The sequence below is a fragment of the Salvelinus namaycush genome, unplaced genomic scaffold (genome assembly GCF_016432855.1).
Source record: "Salvelinus namaycush isolate Seneca unplaced genomic scaffold, SaNama_1.0 Scaffold1825, whole genome shotgun sequence".
Classification (NCBI taxonomy): domain Eukaryota; kingdom Metazoa; phylum Chordata; class Actinopteri; order Salmoniformes; family Salmonidae; genus Salvelinus; species Salvelinus namaycush.
Window position 1 is genome coordinate 1 of NW_024058592.1, and position 19,591 is coordinate 19,591.

At 41.0% G+C, this 19,591-nt stretch overlaps 3 protein-coding genes across 3 annotated transcripts; all 3 read left to right on the forward strand.

Annotated features, from left to right (window-relative positions):
• Positions 1–826: 826 nt before the first annotated feature.
• On the forward strand, positions 827–3,528 carry LOC120037710 (E3 ubiquitin/ISG15 ligase TRIM25-like; the record flags this gene model as incomplete). The annotated part of the gene is made up of 5 exons (XM_038983699.1): positions 827–1,451; positions 1,868–1,963; positions 2,199–2,432; positions 2,552–2,711; positions 3,494–3,528. Coding segments are annotated over exons 1-5 (1,104 nt in total), but the record flags the coding sequence as incomplete, so codon positions are not given.
• A 5-nt stretch (positions 3,529–3,533) lies between these two features.
• Positions 3,534–4,440, forward strand: LOC120037709 (tripartite motif-containing protein 16-like; the record flags this gene model as incomplete). Its single annotated transcript, XM_038983698.1, has 2 exons — positions 3,534–3,651; positions 3,750–4,440. Coding segments are annotated over 2 exons (639 nt in total), but the record flags the coding sequence as incomplete, so codon positions are not given.
• Positions 4,441–14,698: 10,258 nt separating this feature from the next.
• Positions 14,699–19,364, forward strand: LOC120037708 (tripartite motif-containing protein 16-like). Its single transcript, XM_038983696.1, has 7 exons — positions 14,699–15,274; positions 15,888–15,983; positions 17,630–17,863; positions 17,965–18,112; positions 18,253–18,269; positions 18,372–18,414; positions 18,516–19,364. Exons 1-7 carry the CDS (start codon positions 14,699–14,701, stop codon positions 19,022–19,024), a joined length of 1,623 nt encoding a protein of 540 aa, XP_038839624.1. The 3' UTR covers positions 19,025–19,364.
• Positions 19,365–19,591: the final 227 nt, after the last annotated feature.

The window sequence follows — 19,591 nt, forward strand, 5'->3', positions numbered from 1 at the left end:
GTTTGCAATAGAGGAGCAAACAATCAGTTTTGTGGTTATGTGCCCAAGTAAATAAGCTACTTTTCACAGCTTCACCACACAATATTTTTTTGCCACATTGGTATGTTGGCAACAACCACAATTAAACTAAACGATTGCTTCTGTGCTACAGAATGTGGAGAATAGGGTTTCCATGTCTCCAGTGTTTGCAAGCCTCCCTCCTTTCTCCTAGCCTGGGTACCAGAGGGTTTGTGCTATCATTCCACTCCTTGCCACTTCTTGTCATGTGACACAGAGTACAAGGAGTGGAACGTTAGCACAGACAGGCCTGGATTTCAGGCTACATTTCTCCACCCTCTTATCTTCTAACTAACCCGTTTGACAGGATCGGCTGAGCAAGGCACTATACAGAATCACTGATCTACAACTCATATTCCATCACAAATAACTACTCATTATGTTCTCGCAGCACCTTGCTCACACCTATCCCCTGGAACACACTGTAAGTCTATGACCATTGAGGATCGCCACTGTTGCCAAGTGAAATGGGAGCCCAGGACTCCAGTTCACATACTCCAGGTCACCCCCTGATCTACCATCATACTGCCTACAGACTGTTCTCCTGAATCGTCACTTTAATCTTCCTCAATAAATCTGGTTATAGCTATGTACTTGGAGGTGTAGTGGACTGTATCGAGTGAATTGTCATTTTGGGAGAATGGAGTGTTACATACTATAAATAGAACTTCCTTAACCACCTCTGTCCAATCACAACCCTCTTCCTGGTGTCTGTCCAACACAACACGGTGTACAACCAGGAATGTTCCCACTCAAAAGCACAAACAATTCTAGAGCAACGAAAGTAGTATCATTCGGCTAGTGTGTGCACCACAATGTCAGCAGCCATGGATTCAATCAGTTGTTCAATATGTCTGGATCTACTGAAGGATCCGGTGACTATTCCCTGTGGACACAGCTACTGTATGGGCTGTATTAAGGACTGCTGGGATCAGGATTATGTGATGGGTTTTCTGATCAGCTGCCCTCAGTGCAGACAGACCTTCATCCCAAGGCCGGTTCTGAAGAAAAGCACCATGCTAGCAGAATTGGTGGAGAATCTGAAGAAGACAGGACTCCAAGCTGGTACCCCTGCTCACCATTATGCTGGACCTGAAGATATAGCGTGTGATGTCTGCACTGGGAGAAAACTCAAAGCTGTCAAGTCCTGTCTGGTGTGTCTGGCCTTTTACTGTGAGACTCACCTCCAGCCTCACTATGAATCTCCTACCTTTAAGAAGCACAAGCTGGTCAAAGCCTCCACACAACTAGAGGAGAAGATCTGCTCTCATCATGACAAACTGGTGGAGATTTACTGCCGTACTGATCAGCAGTTTATCTGTTATCTGTGTACAATGGATGAACATAAAGGCCATGATACAGTCTCAGCTGAATCAGAAAGGACTGAGAGACAGGTATTGACAATCTATAATTCCGCTCATTCAAAGTATCACTGTGAAAATAACATTCATTGCTGAACATTAGTCACTACTGTACAACATAGCTTTGAAAAGGAAGTCAGCCAACACCCAATAATTTAGCAGTGCTAATATACACACTCATGTGATGTTACCTTTACTGAGACCTGAATAGTTGCATTGGCTCTTTCAGCTAATGCCTAGGCTTTGGCTTAGCAAGCTAATGATATTTTCTGGCACGCAGGAGATCTGTGATCGAACACGATTGGTCACACTCATACAGACTCACACAGACACGCGCATGCCTTTTCCATATTGCATAGACTTTGACCTATCATAAAGTTTGATCTGTTCTCATTAAGACAGAATCACTTGTACAAATGAACCATGGAATTACATGTGTTTTCCTGCAGAGCCAGGTGGGGGAAAAACAACAGAAATCCAAACAGAGAATCCAGGATAAAGAGAATGAGATGCAAGAGGTGAGACAGGCTGTGTATTCACTCAAGGTGAGTGTTGTTAACCATTTACATGTATTTACTTAGCAGTTAGCCCTCTAAAGTGACTTATTCCTCCTAAACTAAACTGCAGAAAAACTGGAGCCAGTGAGGAGCCCAGTGCTCGGATATGTTCCAATCCTATTGAGCCCCACTGTAGGGAACATGTTTCTGGGGTTCTGATGAGAGCTGAGTGAATGGGCTGGTTAAAATGCAACCCATCCTCTCTCTCGGTTTGTCCTAACAGTGCACTGCAGAGGCAGCGGTGAAGAACAGTGAGAGGATCTTTACTGAACTGATCCGCTCCATTGAGAGAAGGCGCTCTGAGGTGAAAGAGTTGATCAGAGCCCAGGAGAAGGCTGAAGTGAGTCGAGCTGAAGGACTGCTGAAGCAACTGGACCAGGAGATGGCTGAGCTGAGGAGGAGAGAGGCCAAGTTGGAGCAGCTCTCACACACAGAAGACAACATCCAATTCCTCCAGGTGATATCAATGTCTCTCTGTTCCCAGCATCAGGTGTTACTGCTGAAAAATATTTTTGAACTTTCACAGCAATAATCTTTTTCCTGTTTTCTAATCTTTTTTGTTTCATGTATCTGTAGAGTTTCCAGTCTCTCTCTGTCCCTCTTGGATCTAAGGCCTTACCCATCATCACTTTCAATCAACACGTCTCCTTTGAGTATATAAGGAAATCAGTCGCTGGGCTGAAAAGTCAAGTTGAAAAGATCTGCTCTGGGGAAATTGCCAAGATCTCTGTAAAAAGTAGGTAACATACAGTATTAGGACAGTATATACGATGCAAGTTAGGGCTCGATTAAATCCATAGAGCAGGTAATCTGCGTTGTAGCTCGCGTGATATTTAAAGGTCATTTCCGATTGAGCCGACACATGCAGCGTTTACTGTGAATGCAGTCTCCACGAACGCGGTACCATTGCCTTTAAATGCCATTCGCGCTACAACGCAGATATTCCACGCTACGGAATTAATCGAGACCCTAATCTGCCATTTAGTAAGTTCAGTACAGTAGGTGAATTTATGGTTGAATGTTTGTTCTCAATGGAGAACCTTTTTCAGTTACTTATCCCATTGACTTGCTGTAATGTTTATGTAACGTCCTGACCAGAGTTCTTATGTGTTTTGCTTGTTTAGTGTTGGTCAGGACGTGAGCTGGGTGGGAATTCTATGTTGTGTGTCTAGTTCGTCTGTTTCTGTGTTCAGCCTAATATGGTTCTCAATCAGAGACAGCTGTCAATCGTTGTCCCTGATTGAGAATCATATATAGGTGGCTTGTTTTGTGTTGGGGATTGTGGGTGGTTGTTTCCTGTCTCTGTGTTTGTGTTCTGCACCAGATAGGACTGTCTCGGCTTTCACGGTTTGTTATTTTGTTATTTGTTAATGTTCACCGTTTATCGTCTGATTAAACATGTTGAACACTAACTGCGCTGCCTTTTGGTCCTCTCCTTCATCCCAGGAAGAAAGCCGTTACAGTTTATGTCATGATCAGTGTACACAAGTGATACTTGATTTCCTATTGTTTCCATAGTGACAAAAGTCCACATTGTTCCACCTTCTGAGCCCGTTGTCTTCCATCCTTTGGCACAACTCAGTCTGGACTGTCAGTTGGAGGACTAACACATGGGAATGACACCACCTGTCAGAAGACGAGGTCTGAACCCAAAACCAGAGAGGAGTTCTTGAAATGTGAGTCAAGAACATACTGTACATACACATACATACGCATATGCATGAGGACACAAACATGCACACATACATTTCACCTGTTTTGTCTTCATTCTCAGATTCCTGTCAGCTCACATTGGATCCCAACACAGCACATAAAGAGCTGCGTCTGTCTGAGGGGAACAGGAAGGTAACATGGAGTGATAACGACCAGCTTTATCCTGACCATCCAGACAGATTTACCACCTACGCTCAGGTGTTGTGTAGAGAGGGTCTGTCTGGAGCCTGCTACTGGGAGGTGGAGTGGACCGGAGTGGAGGTTTGTATAGCTGTCTCATATAAAGGGATCAGCAGGAGAGGACATAATGAGTGGTTAAGAAGCAGTAATCAGGCCTGGTGTTTGGAGTGTGGTGCCTCTAGCTGCTACTTCTATCACAATGATAAACAGACTGACATACCAGTCCCCCGCTCCACCAGAGTAGTAGGAATGTACTTGGACCACAAGGCAGGAACTCTGTCCTTCTACAGTGTCTTTGACACAATGACCCTTCTCCACAGAGTCCAGACCAATTTCACTCAACCCCTTTATCCTGGGTTCTATGTCACTACGTCTCTCAAGATACTGACACCGACACAGTGATGAGTTACAGTGAGTTACAGTTATACAGTTAAAATTAAGACAAGCAAAAGGGTCAGAATAGTGACCGGAAAGATCCATATTATAAGATGTTAAGAAGTATTACCAAGTTTAAATAAATGTGCACATAAATTATCCTGATTCTATTGCCTTAGTGCATTTTTCTAAAATGGGTTTTGTATAGAACTCCCACTTCCACAGTCAGCATGAGCCCTCTACCAGGGAGGAACACAGGCAGGTACAGTACGTAATATAAATACCTTGTCTTTATACAGTGGCGTGTATTCACGGACGGCAAGGGTATCCAGGCTTCCCCATATATTAAAAAAAAAATGTCTCATTCTTCTCTCTCAGTGTGTTAATAATTTTCCATCAATTCGCAAGGGGCTGAGCGAGGGATTTGAGCGAGGGATACAGTGCCCCTCTGTTTCAGTATGTGTAGCCCAAAATAGTATAACATGTTGCCGCCGTAGCATTTGATTGATCGATGCCAGCAAGCATTTGGCCTTCCTTGATAAAAATATTATAAAATAATTAGCCAATCAGCTAATGTGCTGAACTCTGGGTTGTCCTGGTGCAGTAAAACGCCCCCCAAGGGAGGGTAGTTTGGATTTGGCCTCACACCATTTAAATCACCTCCTATGCTAAATGTAATTTTCATGAAAACGTGTCTGTTTCTGGTCTGCTTGTGTTGATGTCTTGCACTAGCTAGCTTTCTAAATCGTCCCTTTCCTAAACCGTGGATGGAGATGGGGATTTGGAATTGTGGTTTTGGCTTAATTCTTTGTACAGGTCAATGATTATGATCTAACCATAAATGAAAAGGTTGTGCCACTGGCCTTTTTAGCTAGGTAGCCTCTGACAACAGAAACAAAAAGTGTACTGTATGACAGAGTGACAGAGTCATAGACCGTTTTGCCAACATGAAAGATAGGAGGATGGTATTGGCGTTCAACTAGTCTACAAGAAGGGTGAACACGCAGACATACACACACACACACAAACCAGTACCATGGACAGCCACATGATATTTAGCAACATTGATTGGACTAAATTGTTTTTGATATCATTAAGTTTGTTTTCAGTGTATTAAACTAAGCATAAATAGCCTTTAGATTTTATGATGTTTACATTTTTTAATTGAAATGGTGCTGGAATAGCAGAGGCAGTGCTCCTGTTGTGTTTGTGCTGACTTGTGGTAACTCCGGGATTTTAAATCACTAGTTGTTTAGTGAACTGTCAAACATTAACTTGCTTGACCATGCTGCAGGTGATATACCTGTTTGTTACAGCTTTGTGGGCTTCACCGGCACAGCCAGAAGAGGACTGGCCACCCCTCATAGCCTGGTTCCTCTCTAGGTTTCTTCCTAGGTTTTGGCCTTTCTAGGGAGTTTTTCCTAGCCACCGTGCTTCTACACCTGCATTGCTTGCTGTTTGGTGTTTTACGCTGGGTTTCTGTACAGCACTTTGACATATCAGCTGATGTAAGAAGGGCTATATAAATACATTTGATTTGATTTGATGTTGCTCCAGTTTTGTATGTATGTGTAGTTGAATTTATTCCGCAACTGTGTGATTGTTGTCTTTTTGTTGTCACTGCCTTATTGTATATCATGGTGGCGTATAAGCGAATGGGTTATAGAAAAAACAACGCTATTATCACAACATAGGTTGTAATATGGCTTTTTTATGGCTGCTGGCTTATTTTCCTTAGTGATTTTACCACACACACTACTACTGTCTTTATATCACAAACAGTATTGCTACATTACTATTACTATCAAAAACAGTATTACTACATTACTATTACTATCAAAAACAGTATTACTACATTACTATTACTATCAAAAACAGTATTACTACATTACTATTACTATCAAAAACAGTATACTACATTACAATTACTATCAAAAACAGTATTACTACATTACTATTCATATCAAAAACAGTATACTACATTACTATTCCTATCAAAAACAGTATTACTACATTACTATTCCTATCAAAAACAGTATATTACATATTACTATCAAAAACAGTATATTACATTACTATTACTATCAAAAACAGTATACTACATTACTATTCCTATCAAAAACAGTATACTACATTACTATTCATATCAAAAACAGTATACTACATTACTATTCCTATCAAAAACAGTATACTACATTACTATTCCTATCAAAAACAGTATATTACATTACTATTACTATCAAAAACAGTATTACTACATTACTATTACTATCAAAAACAGTATTACTACATTACTATTCCTATCAAAAACAGTATACTACATTACTATTCCTATCAAAAACAGTATACTACATTACTATTCCTATCAAAAACAGTATACTACATTACTATTCCTATCAAAAACAGTATACTACATTACTATTCCTATCAAAAACAGTATACTACATTACTATTCCTATCAAAAACAGTATACTACATTACTATTCCTATCAAAAACAGTATACTACATTCAATAATCTTATTTTCTGAGCATTAATACCAATTACTTTCATATTTGGATGAACTTCTCTGGGACCGTTACAAGCATCAAATTATCATAGACAGATGCGATTCTTATAGATGGAAGACACTACTTAATGTTGACAACCTGTATACTCCTATACTATAGCGGTCCCTATGTTATGCACATTGCTATAAAATGACAAGATTGTTACATTGTAAATGCTACATCATAATCATAAATACTCTCTTTGTAATTTCTCATTTGCACAGACTAATGTGTTTGATACTATTCAAACATATGATCAGTGTTAGGCATGAATAAAACCCAGTCTTTGAGACTAAGTTGAAATAGTAATAGAATTTCAATTATTATTCTGTTTTTCACACATTTTGGAAAAACATACTTTACCATAAATTAGTGCTTAATATTTCAGTAAAACTGATATTTTCACAATAAGTATTTAAACAAGCAGCAATGAATCTGTGCTGTATAGTTCAGTTCAGATTTGTGTTGATCGTTTAGTCCACCAGGTGGCAAACTATGCATAGTTTACGAGACTATAGTAAGGTAGGCAGAGCACTGGTGTTTGGAGTAGTACAGAGCTAGGATTTAAACCTAATCCCAATCGCATCTCTCATTATTTTAAAGGTAACGAGATAAATGCACATAGGATTATCAATTAAGGACATGCATACACCAAGCAGACTATAGTGCTGCTATTGAGGACAGTAAAGATACAGTAGTTACCATTCTGCCTGATTTAAATAAGATAAGTGGTTTAAACTATGATCACATGAAAAAAATGCTAAGCGCTGGATAGGTTTTAATAAAACTTGATCTTGAACGTATTGCTATTGACACTTGATAATAAAGAATGTATCTTCAAATGGATATTTAAAAGTTACCATTGTCCAGTCGTCAATGTTGTGAAATGGCTGAAAAGCTGAAATGGTTGTGACTAGTATATGCCAGAAATTGCAGACAACCATTGATTTCATTAGGATCCCCATTAGCCGACGCCAATGACGACAACCAGTCTTACTGGGGTCCGACACATAAAGAAAAAGACATTACATACAAGAGAACACAATTTACATACATTTAAAACATTAACGTGTGTGTGTGTGTGTGTGCGTGTGTGTGCGTGCGTGCGCGTGCGTGTGCGTGTGCGTGTGTGTGCGCACATGTGTGTGTAGAACTTTGTAGTAGCACTTTTGTTGGTAATTACAGCTTTGAGCCATCTTGGATATGTGTGTATCAGCTCAGCGTTCAACACCATAGTGCCCTCAAAACTCATCAATAAGCTAAGGACCCTGGGACTAAACACCTCCCTCTGCAACTGGATCCTGGACTTCCTGACGGGCCGCCCAAAGGTGGTAAGGGTAGGTAACAACATATCCGCCACGTTGATCCTCAACACAGGGGCCCCTCAGGGGTACGTGCCCAGTCCCCTCCTGGCTGTCCATCACCATCATTAAGTTTGCCGATGACCCAACAGTGGTAGGCCTGATCACCAACAACGACGAGACAGCCTATGTGGTGGAGGGACAACAACCTCTCCCTCAACGTGATCAAGACAAAGGAGATGATTGTGGACTACATGAAAAAGAGGACCGAGCATGCCCCTATTCTCATCGACGGGGCTGCAGTGGAGCAGGTTGAGAGCTTCAAGTTCCTTGGTGTCCACATCACCAAAAACTAACATGGTCCAAGCACACCAAGACAGTCGTGAAGAGGGCACGACAAAACCTTTTCCCCTTCAGGAGACTGAAAAGATTTGGCATGTGTCCTCAGATCCTCAAACGGTTCTACAGCTGCACCATCGAGAGCATCCTGACTGGTTGCATAACTGCCTGGTATGGCAACTGCTCGGCCTCTGACCGCAAGGCCCTACAGAGGCTAGTGCGAATTGCCCTTACATCACTGGGGCCAAGCTTCCTGTCATCCAGGCCCTAAAAATTGTCAAAGACTCCAGCCACCCTAGTCATAGACTGTTCTCTCTGCTACTGCACGGAAGCGGTAGCAGAAGGATCCGCCCCTTTTTTTCAATTTTTGCCTAAAATGACAAACCCAAATCTAACTGCCTGTAGCTCAGGCCTGAAGCAAGGATATGCATATTCTTGGTACCATTTGAAAGGAAACACTTTGAAGTTTGTGGAAATGTGAAAGGAATGTAGGAGAATATAACCAATAGATCTGGTAAAAGATAATACAAAGAAAAAACTAACCGTTCTTGTGTATTTTTTTTGTACCATCATCTTTGAAATGCAAGAGAAAGGCCATACTGCATTATTCCAGTTCAAGTGCAATTTATATTTTGGCCACTAGATGGCAGTAGTGTATGTGCTAAGTTTTAGACTGCTCCAATGAACATTGCATTTCTGTTCAAAATGTTGTATCAATACTGCCCAAATGTGCCTAATTTTGTTTATTAATAACTTTTCATGTTCAAAATTGTGCGCTCTCCTCAAACAATAGCATGATATTATTTCACTGTAATAGCTACTGTAAATTGGACAGTGCAGTCAGATTAACAAGAATTGAAGCTTTCTGCCAATATCAGATGTGTCTATGTCTGGGAAATTTTCTTGTTACTTACAACCTCATGCTAATTGCATTAGCCTACGTTAGCTCAACCGTCCCGTGGAAGGGACACCGATCGAGAAGAAGTTCTTTAATAACTCTACCTACATGTACATATTAACTCAACTAACGGTGCCCCCGTACATTGACTCTGTACCCCCTGTATATAGTCTCGCTATTGTTATTTTACTGCTGCTCTCTTGCCACTAGGGGGGGTGCCATTTCGACATAGCACAAATTGGTCTCCAAATTAAACTGCCTCGTACTCAATTCTTGCTCGTACAATATGCATATTATTATTAATGTTGGATAGAAAACACTCTCTAGTTTCTAAAACCGTTTGAATTATGTCTGTAAGTGAAAACAGAACTCGACTTAGAGCACTTTTCCTATGTCTGTGTGAGAATGGCAAATTTTATCATCTGCTCTGAGACCTGTCTTTAACTTTGCCTGTCTTCTATTGGTTGAGATGCACTGCATACGCCTTCCCCTGGCTGTTAGTGAATAGGGAGAGTTGAAATGCAGTTTCTACACGGTTCAGAAAGTCTATAAATTGGTTGGAACCGAGGTGTCCGGCCTTTTGGGACTTCGTGCTGACGCAGAAAGGGTCTTGGCATGTCTTTTTAGAACCTCTGGTTTTAGCTCCTAGATGTATCCGGCTCTGTTTTTATTCGCTATAGGCTTTAAAGACATCATAATCTTGTTATTTTGACCGAATTATACCAGTTTATGTCAGTATATTGCGATTTTCAGGTATTTATTTCCATGGCGCTGTAGGAACTTGGGTATCTCTCTCTCGAATGCCATTCTGTACTGCTAATTGCAACGTCAAAGGAAACATTCTCCAACCCAGCAACGATTCTTTTGGCCAACGGACACCTTTCCCAAGATTCTGATGGGAGTTTCAGCTAATAGTAAGTACTATTTATGCTGATAAAACGTTGTTCTGTTGAAAAGGTAAAATGTATTAGACGCCATTATTTTCCGTGGTAGCGTTGCGCTATCGCACCCTGTATTGTACCCAGTATTGCGCAGTAAGGTTAATTTTAAAATGTAATTCAGCGATTGCATTAAGAACTAATTTGTCTTTCAATTGCTGTCCAACCTGTATTTTTTTAGTCAAGTTTATGAATAGTTTTCGATAAGATTAGGTGCCTTTCCAAAATGGCGCCGGACAGATTGCTTGATTTTTTGCCCACTAAACACGTTGTGTAACCACGAATTGTGCGGCTAAATATGCACATTTTCGAACAAACTATATGCATTGTGTAATATGATGTTACAGGACTGTCATCTGAAGAATTCTGAGAAGGTTAGTGAAAAAAATTAATAGCGTTTGGTGGTTTATAACGTTATTGCTATTTTTGGCTTGAATCAATGCTACTGTGTGACTGACTATTGTAGTAAGCTAAGATAACGCTATATTGTGTTTTCGCTGTAAAACACTTAGAAAATCTGAAATATTGGCTATATTCACAAGATCTGTGTCTTTCATCTGCTGTACGCTGTGTATTTTTAAGAAATGTTTTATGATGAGTAATTAGCTAATACACGATGGTCTCTGTAGTTATTCTAGTCATTTTAGTGATAGTTGTGATGGGGGCTGCAATTGTAAACTATGATTTATACCTGAAATATGCACATTTTTCTAACAAAACCTATGCTATACAATAAATATGTTATCAGACTGTCATCTGATGAGGTTTGTTTCTTGGTTAGTGGCTATTTATATCTTTATTTGGTCGAATTTGTGATAGCTACTGATGCAGTAAGAAAATGGTGGAGTAAGAAAAGTGTTGTCTTTTGCTAACGTGGTTAGCTAATAGATTTACATATTGTGTCTTCCCTGTAAAACATTTTAAAAATCAGAGATGATGGCTTGAATCACAAGATCTGTATCTTTCATTTGGTGTCTTGGACTTGTGATTTCATGAACATTTTATTTTATGATATCCCTGTAACTTTAGGCTAGGCTATGCTAGTCAGCTTTTGTGATGGGGGGGATCCCGGATCCGGGTTTGTGAGGCGTTAGAGGTTAACTATTTCCTTCTTTGCAGCACTTGACCATATGACCGGACAATAATCAAGAGAAGATCAAACTAGAGCCTGCAGGACTTGTTTTGTGGAATGTGGAGTGTGGAGTCAAAAACGATCTAAGTTTTAACAGCAAGTAATTCAGTCTCCTCAACTTGCTCAACAGCTACAACAATCATTACCAGATTCAGCTGAGGTATAGATCTTAGGGAATTATTTGTACTAAATACAATCCTTTAAATTATGGGTTAAAATTTTATATGGTATTCTTCTGTATTTACAAAATCTCAATTGCATGGCTTGGTCTTTTGATCTCCTAAATGAAGAATACACATTATTGAAACATTCAAACCAGCACTTCAGAAATGCACTGTGGTGAAAAACAGACTAAAATGAAAAATAATTATAATTTTAATTGAAAGGTACATACATTCTATTTTGTGACTATATTATGACGTGTTCGGAAGAGTTTTAGTTTTCAGGAATGGGATCATAGAGGTCATATTAGCTAATAGACCCAACTGTTCAAAAGCTTCAAAAGCTAGAGCCAGATTCGGAGGAAGATAACAAGGGGCGTCTGTGTATGTGAGGTGTGCACATCTACCACTTTGTGTAGCCATTAGCGATGTTGCTAATGAAAAGTCTCTAGTAGATGGGAACGCTTCCCCCAAAAACCTTCTCAATTACAGTAAATGTCAGCTACAAAGTACCTTACGTTAGCTGGTAGAATGATATCATGATTATTTGCATCAATCCAGTGGGTATTTGTTTTTTAAACTCTACCATCACATGTGCACTACAAAAACAGCTAAACAACAGCCTCTTGCTGGTGAACACTGGAAATAAAGGATTACTACAACCAAAAATGTAAACTCAAAAAGATCTCAAAAGTGGTCTCCTGATGTGGATAAGAAAATCTAATTTAGATTGACCTCTTTGGCCTGAATGCCAAGCGTCACATCTGGAGGAAACCTGGCACCATCCCTAAGGTGAAGCAGGGTGTTGCAGCATGATGCTGTGGGGATGTTTTTCAGCAGCAGGGACTGGGAGACTAGTCAGGATCGAGGGAAAGATGAACGGAGCACAGAGAGATCCTTGATGAAAACCTGCTCCAGAGCGCTCAGGACCTCAGAATGGGGCGACGGTTCACCTTCCAACAGGACCACGATCCCAAGCACACAGCCAAGGACAATGCAGGAGTGGCTTCGGGACAAGTCTCTGAATGTCCTTAAGTGGCCCTACCAGAGCCCGGACTTGAACCGAGTGAGTCGAGTGAGTCCTTTGTCTGATGAATACAAATTTGATATTTTTGGTTCCAACAGCCGTGTCTTTGTGAGATGCAGAGTAGGTGAATGGATGATCTCCGTATGTGTGGTTCCCACCATGAAGCATGGAGGAGGAGGTGTGATGGTGTGGGGGTGCTTTGCTGGTGACACTGTCTGTGATTTATTTAGAATTCAAGGCACAATTAACCAGCATGGCTACCACAGCATTCTGCAGCGATACACTATCCCATTTGGTTTGCGCTTAGTGGGACAATCCTTTGTTTTTCAACAGGACAGCTGTAATGGAATGTATCTGCTATTTGTATTTACAGCTAAGTCCTCTCATGTTCCCTGATTAAAAGGTGATGACTACTCCACTCCACTACCATTATCAACTTTCTCCTGACATGAACTGAAGCCATGACTTCTCATGTGCCAGCTCATCCACTGGCACATTGAATGTTTCCCTTCCAAGCACTGTGAATACCCCTATCAATTTTCTCTCATTACTGTATGTGGAGTCAATCACATACACAAGCACATTACTACACATCAAAGATTTTACTCCTTGCTTGGACTAACTCATTCTTAGCTCTTTTGTCTAACTGTGTAGTGTTATTGTTTTTTTTGTCTTCCCAGTAAATTTCTGTCCTGCACTGGTCAAGCCTCTGAACACCTCAACCCATGCCTCATACCCTCATTCAATCACTGCTGTGATCCCTTTCCAACACTGTAAGTGGCCCTCTCATTCCTATTCCCCATAATAGTGTACTATAAATGTCTTTATTAAATGCTTTAGGTTAAAATAATTCGTCTTTGATGATTTTTGAAAGACACTTTGTGGTCTCTGTGTGTTCCGTCTCCCATCCTCCTCAATTTTTCAAGTGACCAGCCTCCACTGGTGTGTCTGTACCTGTGTGTGTGTCCCTTCACAATCCCGCTGTTGCATAAGGTGTAATTTTATCTGTTTTTTTTTTATCTGATTCTACTGCTTAAATCAGTTACCTGATGTGGAATAGAGTTCCATGTAGTCATGGCTCTATGCAGTGCTGTGGGCCTCCCATAGTCTGTTTTGGACTTGGGGATTGTGAAGAGACCTCTGGTAGCATGTCTTGTGGGGTATACATGGGTGTCCAAGCTGTGTGCTAGCAATTTCAACAGACAGCTCGGTGCATTCAGCTTGTCAACACTTCTTACAAAAAAAAGTAGTGATGAAGTCAATCTCTCCACTTTGAGCCATGAGAGATTGACATGCATATCATTAATGTTAGCTCTCCATGTACATTTAAACTCACGGGATCTGTGTTCCTCCTTCGGGACGGTTCAGCTAACGTGCGCTAATGTGATTAGCATGACGTTGTAAGTAACAAGAACATTTCCCAGGACATAGACATGTCTTATATGGGCAGAAAGCATAAATTCTTGTTAATCTAACTGCACTGTCCAATTTATAGTAGCTATTACAGTGAAAAAAATACCATGCTATTGTTTGAGGAGAGTGCGCAACAACAAAACACTTATCACGGCAACTGGTTTGATACATTCACCTCTGAAGGTAAATAATGTACTTTAATTCAGTAATCTTGCTCTGAATTGTCATCCTAAGGGCCCCAGAGATCAAATGTAGCATAGTTTTGTTTGACTAAATCAATGTATATATTCAAATGTAGGAACTGGGTTCTAAAGTTTGAACCCCTGATGTTTCTGGGATATGGGAGAATTAGAGGGATCTAAGTTCACACAGGTAAACAGATAAGACAGGAGAATTACAACAGATATAACAGACTGACCCTAGCCCCCCGGCATTCAGACTATTGGAGCATAGATACTGGAGACTGACGGGGGGGCATCCAAAGTTATCCCTGGACAGGGACAACCAGGCAGGATATAACCCCACCCACTTTGGCAAAGCACAGCCCCAACACCACTAAAGAGATATCAACTATCTTCCTAGTCTTTGTCCAACGCCACACCCTACACAGGTACAGAGTACATACAGACAATCAGGAAATATTCCCACACAAACATAACATTTCTCAATCGGCTCAGTCTGTTAGTGTGTGCACCACAATGTCAGCAGCCATGGACTCAATCAGTTGTTCAATATGTCTGGATCTACTGAAGGATCCGGTGACTATTCCCTGTGGACACAGCTACTGTATGGGCTGTATTAAGGACTGCTGGGATCAGGATGATCTGAAGGGTGTCTATAGCTGCCCTCAGTGCAGACAGACCTTCACCCCAAGGCCTGTTCTGAACAGAAACACTATGTTTTCTGAATTGGTGGAGACTCTGAAGAAGACAGGACTCAAAGCTGGTACCCCTACTCACCATTATGCTGGACCTGGAGATGTTGCGTGTGATGTCTGCACTGGGAGAAAACTCAAAGCTGTCAAGTCCTGTCTGGTGTGTCTGGCCTCTTACTGTGAGACTCACCTCCAGCCTCACTATGAATCTCCTACCTTTAAGAAGCACAAGCTGGTCAAAGCCTCCACACAACTAGAGGAGAAGATCTGCTCTCATCATGACAAACTGGTGGAGATTTACTGCCGTACCGATCAGCAGTTTATCTGTTATCTGTGTACAATGGATGAACATAAAGGCCATGATACAGTCTCAGCTGAATCAGAAAGGACTGAGAGACAGGTAAGGACAACAACTCTGTAATAGTTGCTCATTTAGAGCATCACAATGAGAATACTAGTAATGACTGAATATTAGTCACAACTGTATATATATGTACCGTATAGACCTGGCTTTGAAATTGAAAACAGCAAACACCCCAAAGATTTAAGCTGGTGAATATGCACGCATACATGTAACTGGTGGTTTGATGACCACATTCACATTATGTGTAACCTTGACTGAGACATGAGGAGTTGCATTGGCTCCCTGAGCTAATGCCTAGGCTTTGAGTTAATGCTCTTTTTTGGCACGCAGGAGACCCAAGAAAACACATGAACGGTCATGCGCATACAGACATGCATGTGACTTTCATAAGGCATGGACTTTGACCAATCATAAAGTTTGAGCTGTTCTCAGTAAGACAGAGGCTATGTTTACACAAGAAGCCCAATTCTGATATTTTTTTCCCACTAATTGGTATTTTAACCAATTAGATCAGCTCTGAACAATATCTGATATGATTGGTCAAAAGACCAATTTGTGGAGAAAGGGTAAAATTGGGCTGCCTGTGTAAACACAGCCAGAGTCACTTGTGCACATTAACATTGGATTGACATAGTTTTTTCCCCCCCAGAGGAAGGTGGGAGAGAAAAATAAGGAATCCAAACAGAGAATCCAGAAGAGACAGAAAGAGATGCATGAGGTGAGACAGGCTGTGAAGTCACTCAAGGTGAGTGTTGACCATTTAGATGTATTTACTTAGTAGATAGCCCTCTCTAAAGTAAATTTGGCGCCCTGCACTTTCACTGGCTTGTTGTCAAATCGATCCCGTTAACGGGATCTTAGTCCGTCTCAGCCATAAGAGGTTTTAATGCAACCGCTGTGTCAGATTTTTTTTTTTAATTACGGAAAAAGCACACCATGCAATAATCTGAGTATGGCACTCAGACAACAAAACAAGCCATACAGATATCCGCCATGTTGTGTAGTCAACAGAAGTCAGAAATAGCATTATAAATATTCACTTACCTTTGATGATCTTCATCAGAATGCACTCCCAGGAATCCCAGTTCCACAATAAATGTTTGATTTGTTCGATAAAGTCCATCATTTATGTCCAAATACCTCCTTTTTGTTCGCGCGTTTAGTACACAATCCAAACTCACGACGCGCGTGCAAGTCCAGGCGAAAGATCAGACGAAAAGTCATATTACAGTTTGTAGAAACATGTCAAACGAAGTATAGAATCAATCTTTAGGATGTTTTTATCATAAATCTTCAATAATGTTTCAACCGGAGAATGTCTTTGTCTGTAGAAATGTAATGGAACAGAGCTAACTCTCACATGAACAAGCGTCACGAGCTCATGACATTCTGCCAGAGCCCTGACCCATTCCCCTCTTATTCGCCCTCACTTCACAGTAGAAGCATCAAACAAGGTTCTAAAGACTGTTGGCATCTAGTGGAAGCCTTAGGAAGTGTAACATGACCAATATCCCACTGTATCTTCAATAGGGAATACGTTGAAAAACGACCAACCTCAGATTTCCCACTTCCTGGTTGGATTTTTTCTCAGGTTTTTGCCTGCCATATGAGTTCTGTTATACACACAGACATCATTCAAGAGTGTTTTCTATCCAAATATACTAATTATATGCATATTTTAGCAACTGGGCCTGAGTAGCAGGCAGTTTACTCTGGGCACCTTATTCATCCAAGCTACTCAATACTGCCCAAAGGAGAAGTTTATCTAAAGTTCCATGTATAACAGTTGTATCTTTTATCAATGTTTATTATGAGTATTTCTGTAAATTGATGTGGCTCTCTGCAAAATCACCGGATGTTTTGGAGGCAAAACCTTACTGAACATAACACGTCAATGTAAACTAAGATTTTTGGATATAAATATGAACTTTATCGAACAAAACATACATGTATTGTGTAACATGAGGTCCTATGAGTGTCATCTGATGAAGATCATTAAAGGTTAGTGATTAATCTTATCTCTATTTCTGCTTTTTGTGACTCCTCTCTTTGGCTGGAAAAATGGCTGTGTTTTTCTGTGACTAGGTACTGACCTAACATAATCAGATGGTGTGCTTTCGTCGTAAAGCCTTTCTGAAATCGGACACTGTGGTGGGATTAACAACAAGTTTATCTTTAAAATGGTGTAAAATACTTGTATGTTTGAGGAATTTTAATTATGAGATTTCTGTTGTTTGAATTTGGCGCCCTGCACTTTCACTGGCTGTTGTCAAGTCGATAACCGTTAACAGGATCTCAGCCGTAAGAAGTTTTAACTGACTTGCCTATTTAAATAAAGGATATTTAAAATAAAATATGAAACCTCTCCTCTCTTTCTGTGTTTCCTAACAGCGCTCTGCACAAGCAGCAGTGGGGGAAAGTGAGAGGATTTTTACTGAGCTCATCCGCTCCGTTGACAGAATGCGCTCTGAGGTGAAAGAGCTGATCAGAGCCCAGGAGAAGGCTGAAGTGAGTCGGGCTGAAGGACTGCTGAAGCAACTGGACCAGGAGATGGCTGAGCTGAGGAGGAGAGAGGCCGAGTTGGAGCAGCTCTCACACACAGAAGACAACATCCAATTCCTCCAGGTGATATCAATGACTCTCTGTCCCCAGCATCAGGTGTTACTGCTGAAAATGAAGCGTTTGTATTTCTCAACAATCATCTTTTTTCTGATTTGTCTCTGTAGTATTTCCAGTCTCTCTATGTCCCTCTATTACCCAGCATCACTGTCAACCACCACATCTCCTTTGAGGATGTAAAGAAATCAGTCTCTGGGCTGAAAAGTAAAGTTGAAAATATATGTTCTGCGGAAATTGCCAAAATCTCTGTAAAAAGTAGGTAACATATCTGGTCGTTGATAATACTAAACCAATTACCTAAACCTCTTTCAACTACTGAGCCCCTTGAATTACTATAATGTTTTTGTCATTATCAGTATTGAAACAGTGATATTTGATTTCCTGTGTCTCCATAGTGACAAAAGTCCACATTGTTCGACCTTCTGAGCCCCGTTGTCTTCCGTCATTTGGCCAAACTCAGTCTAGACAGTTGGTTGGTGGATTAGCATCACATTGGAATGACACCACCTGTCAGAAGACGAGGCCTGAACCCAAGACCAGAGAGGAGTTCTTGGAATGTGAATAAAGAACATACTGTACAATACACATTAATATACTACACACACAAACTCCTGGACGCACACATACATTTCACCTGTTGTTTTGTCTTCATTCTCAGATTCCTGCCAGCTCACATTGGATCCCAACACAGCACATAAAATGCTGTGTCTGTCTGAGGGGAACAGAAAGGTAACACAGAGTAACAACAACCAGCTTTATCCTGACCATCCAGACAGATTTACCAATGGCTGCCAGGTGTTGTGTAGAGAGGGTCTGTCTGGAGCCTGCTACTGGGAGGTAGAGTGGACCGGGGTGGAGGTTTATATAGCTGTCTCATATAAAGGGATAAACAGGAGAGCCTGGGATTGGTTTGGAGCCAGTAATCAGGCCTGGTGTTTGGAGTGTGGTGCCTTTGACTGCTCTTTCTGGTACAATGGTAAACGGACTGCCATATGTGTCCCCCTTTCCACCAGAGTAGGAGTGTACCTGGACCACAGGGCAGGAACTCTGTCCTTCTACAGTGTCTCTGACACAATGACGCTCCTCCACAGAGTCCAGACCCCATTCACTGAACCCCTCTATCCTGGGTTCGGTTTCGATTATGGATCTGTGAATATACTGACATAGACACAGTCATTCACTTTGATGAGAATACAGACAAGCTTTATCCTCTTAAGACTACAGTGCCCGATTTCGGGCACTAGATTTACAGGTAATTATTGATCATATGTTTAGTTATTTTATTTATTTCACAACGTTTATAAGTCAGAACAAAACAAACTAGACAGTTAAAGGACACTCAGAGGCAGGTGCATCAAAGCTGGTACCGAGAGACCGAAAAACAGCTTCTATTTCCAGGACATCAGACTGTTAAACAGTCATCACTAGCTGGCCTCTGCCCGGTAACCTTCCCCGAACACTGTCACTAGCTGGTTACCACCTGATACTCTGCCCTGCACCTTAGAGACCGCTGTCCTATCTACATAGTCATTGAACCCTGGTCACTTGACTAATGTTTATTACTGTTTTACCCACTTGATATATATATACTGCGTTCTAGTCATGGCTCATCCTATATAACTACTGCTGTATACACCTTTTCGATTCACATACTGTCCATACTGTCTATACACACCATTTACATACATACAGTACAGCGGAGGCTCATCAGAGGAGGAAGAGGAGGACCATGCT

What these genes read in the sequence shown, in the direction of transcription:
- LOC120037708 (XM_038983696.1), top strand. Translation starts at nt 14,699, where the DNA reads ATGTCAGCAGCCATGGACTCAATCAGTTGTTCAATATGTCTGGATCTA. An exon ending in ACAACATCCAATTCCTCCAG is followed by an intron (nt 17,864 to 17,964) that starts GTGATATCAATG and finishes TTGTCTCTGTAG; the next exon opens with TATTTCCAGTCTCTCTATGT. An exon ending in CAGAGAGGAGTTCTTGGAAT is followed by an intron (nt 18,415 to 18,515) that starts GTGAATAAAGAA and finishes CTTCATTCTCAG; the next exon opens with ATTCCTGCCAGCTCACATTG.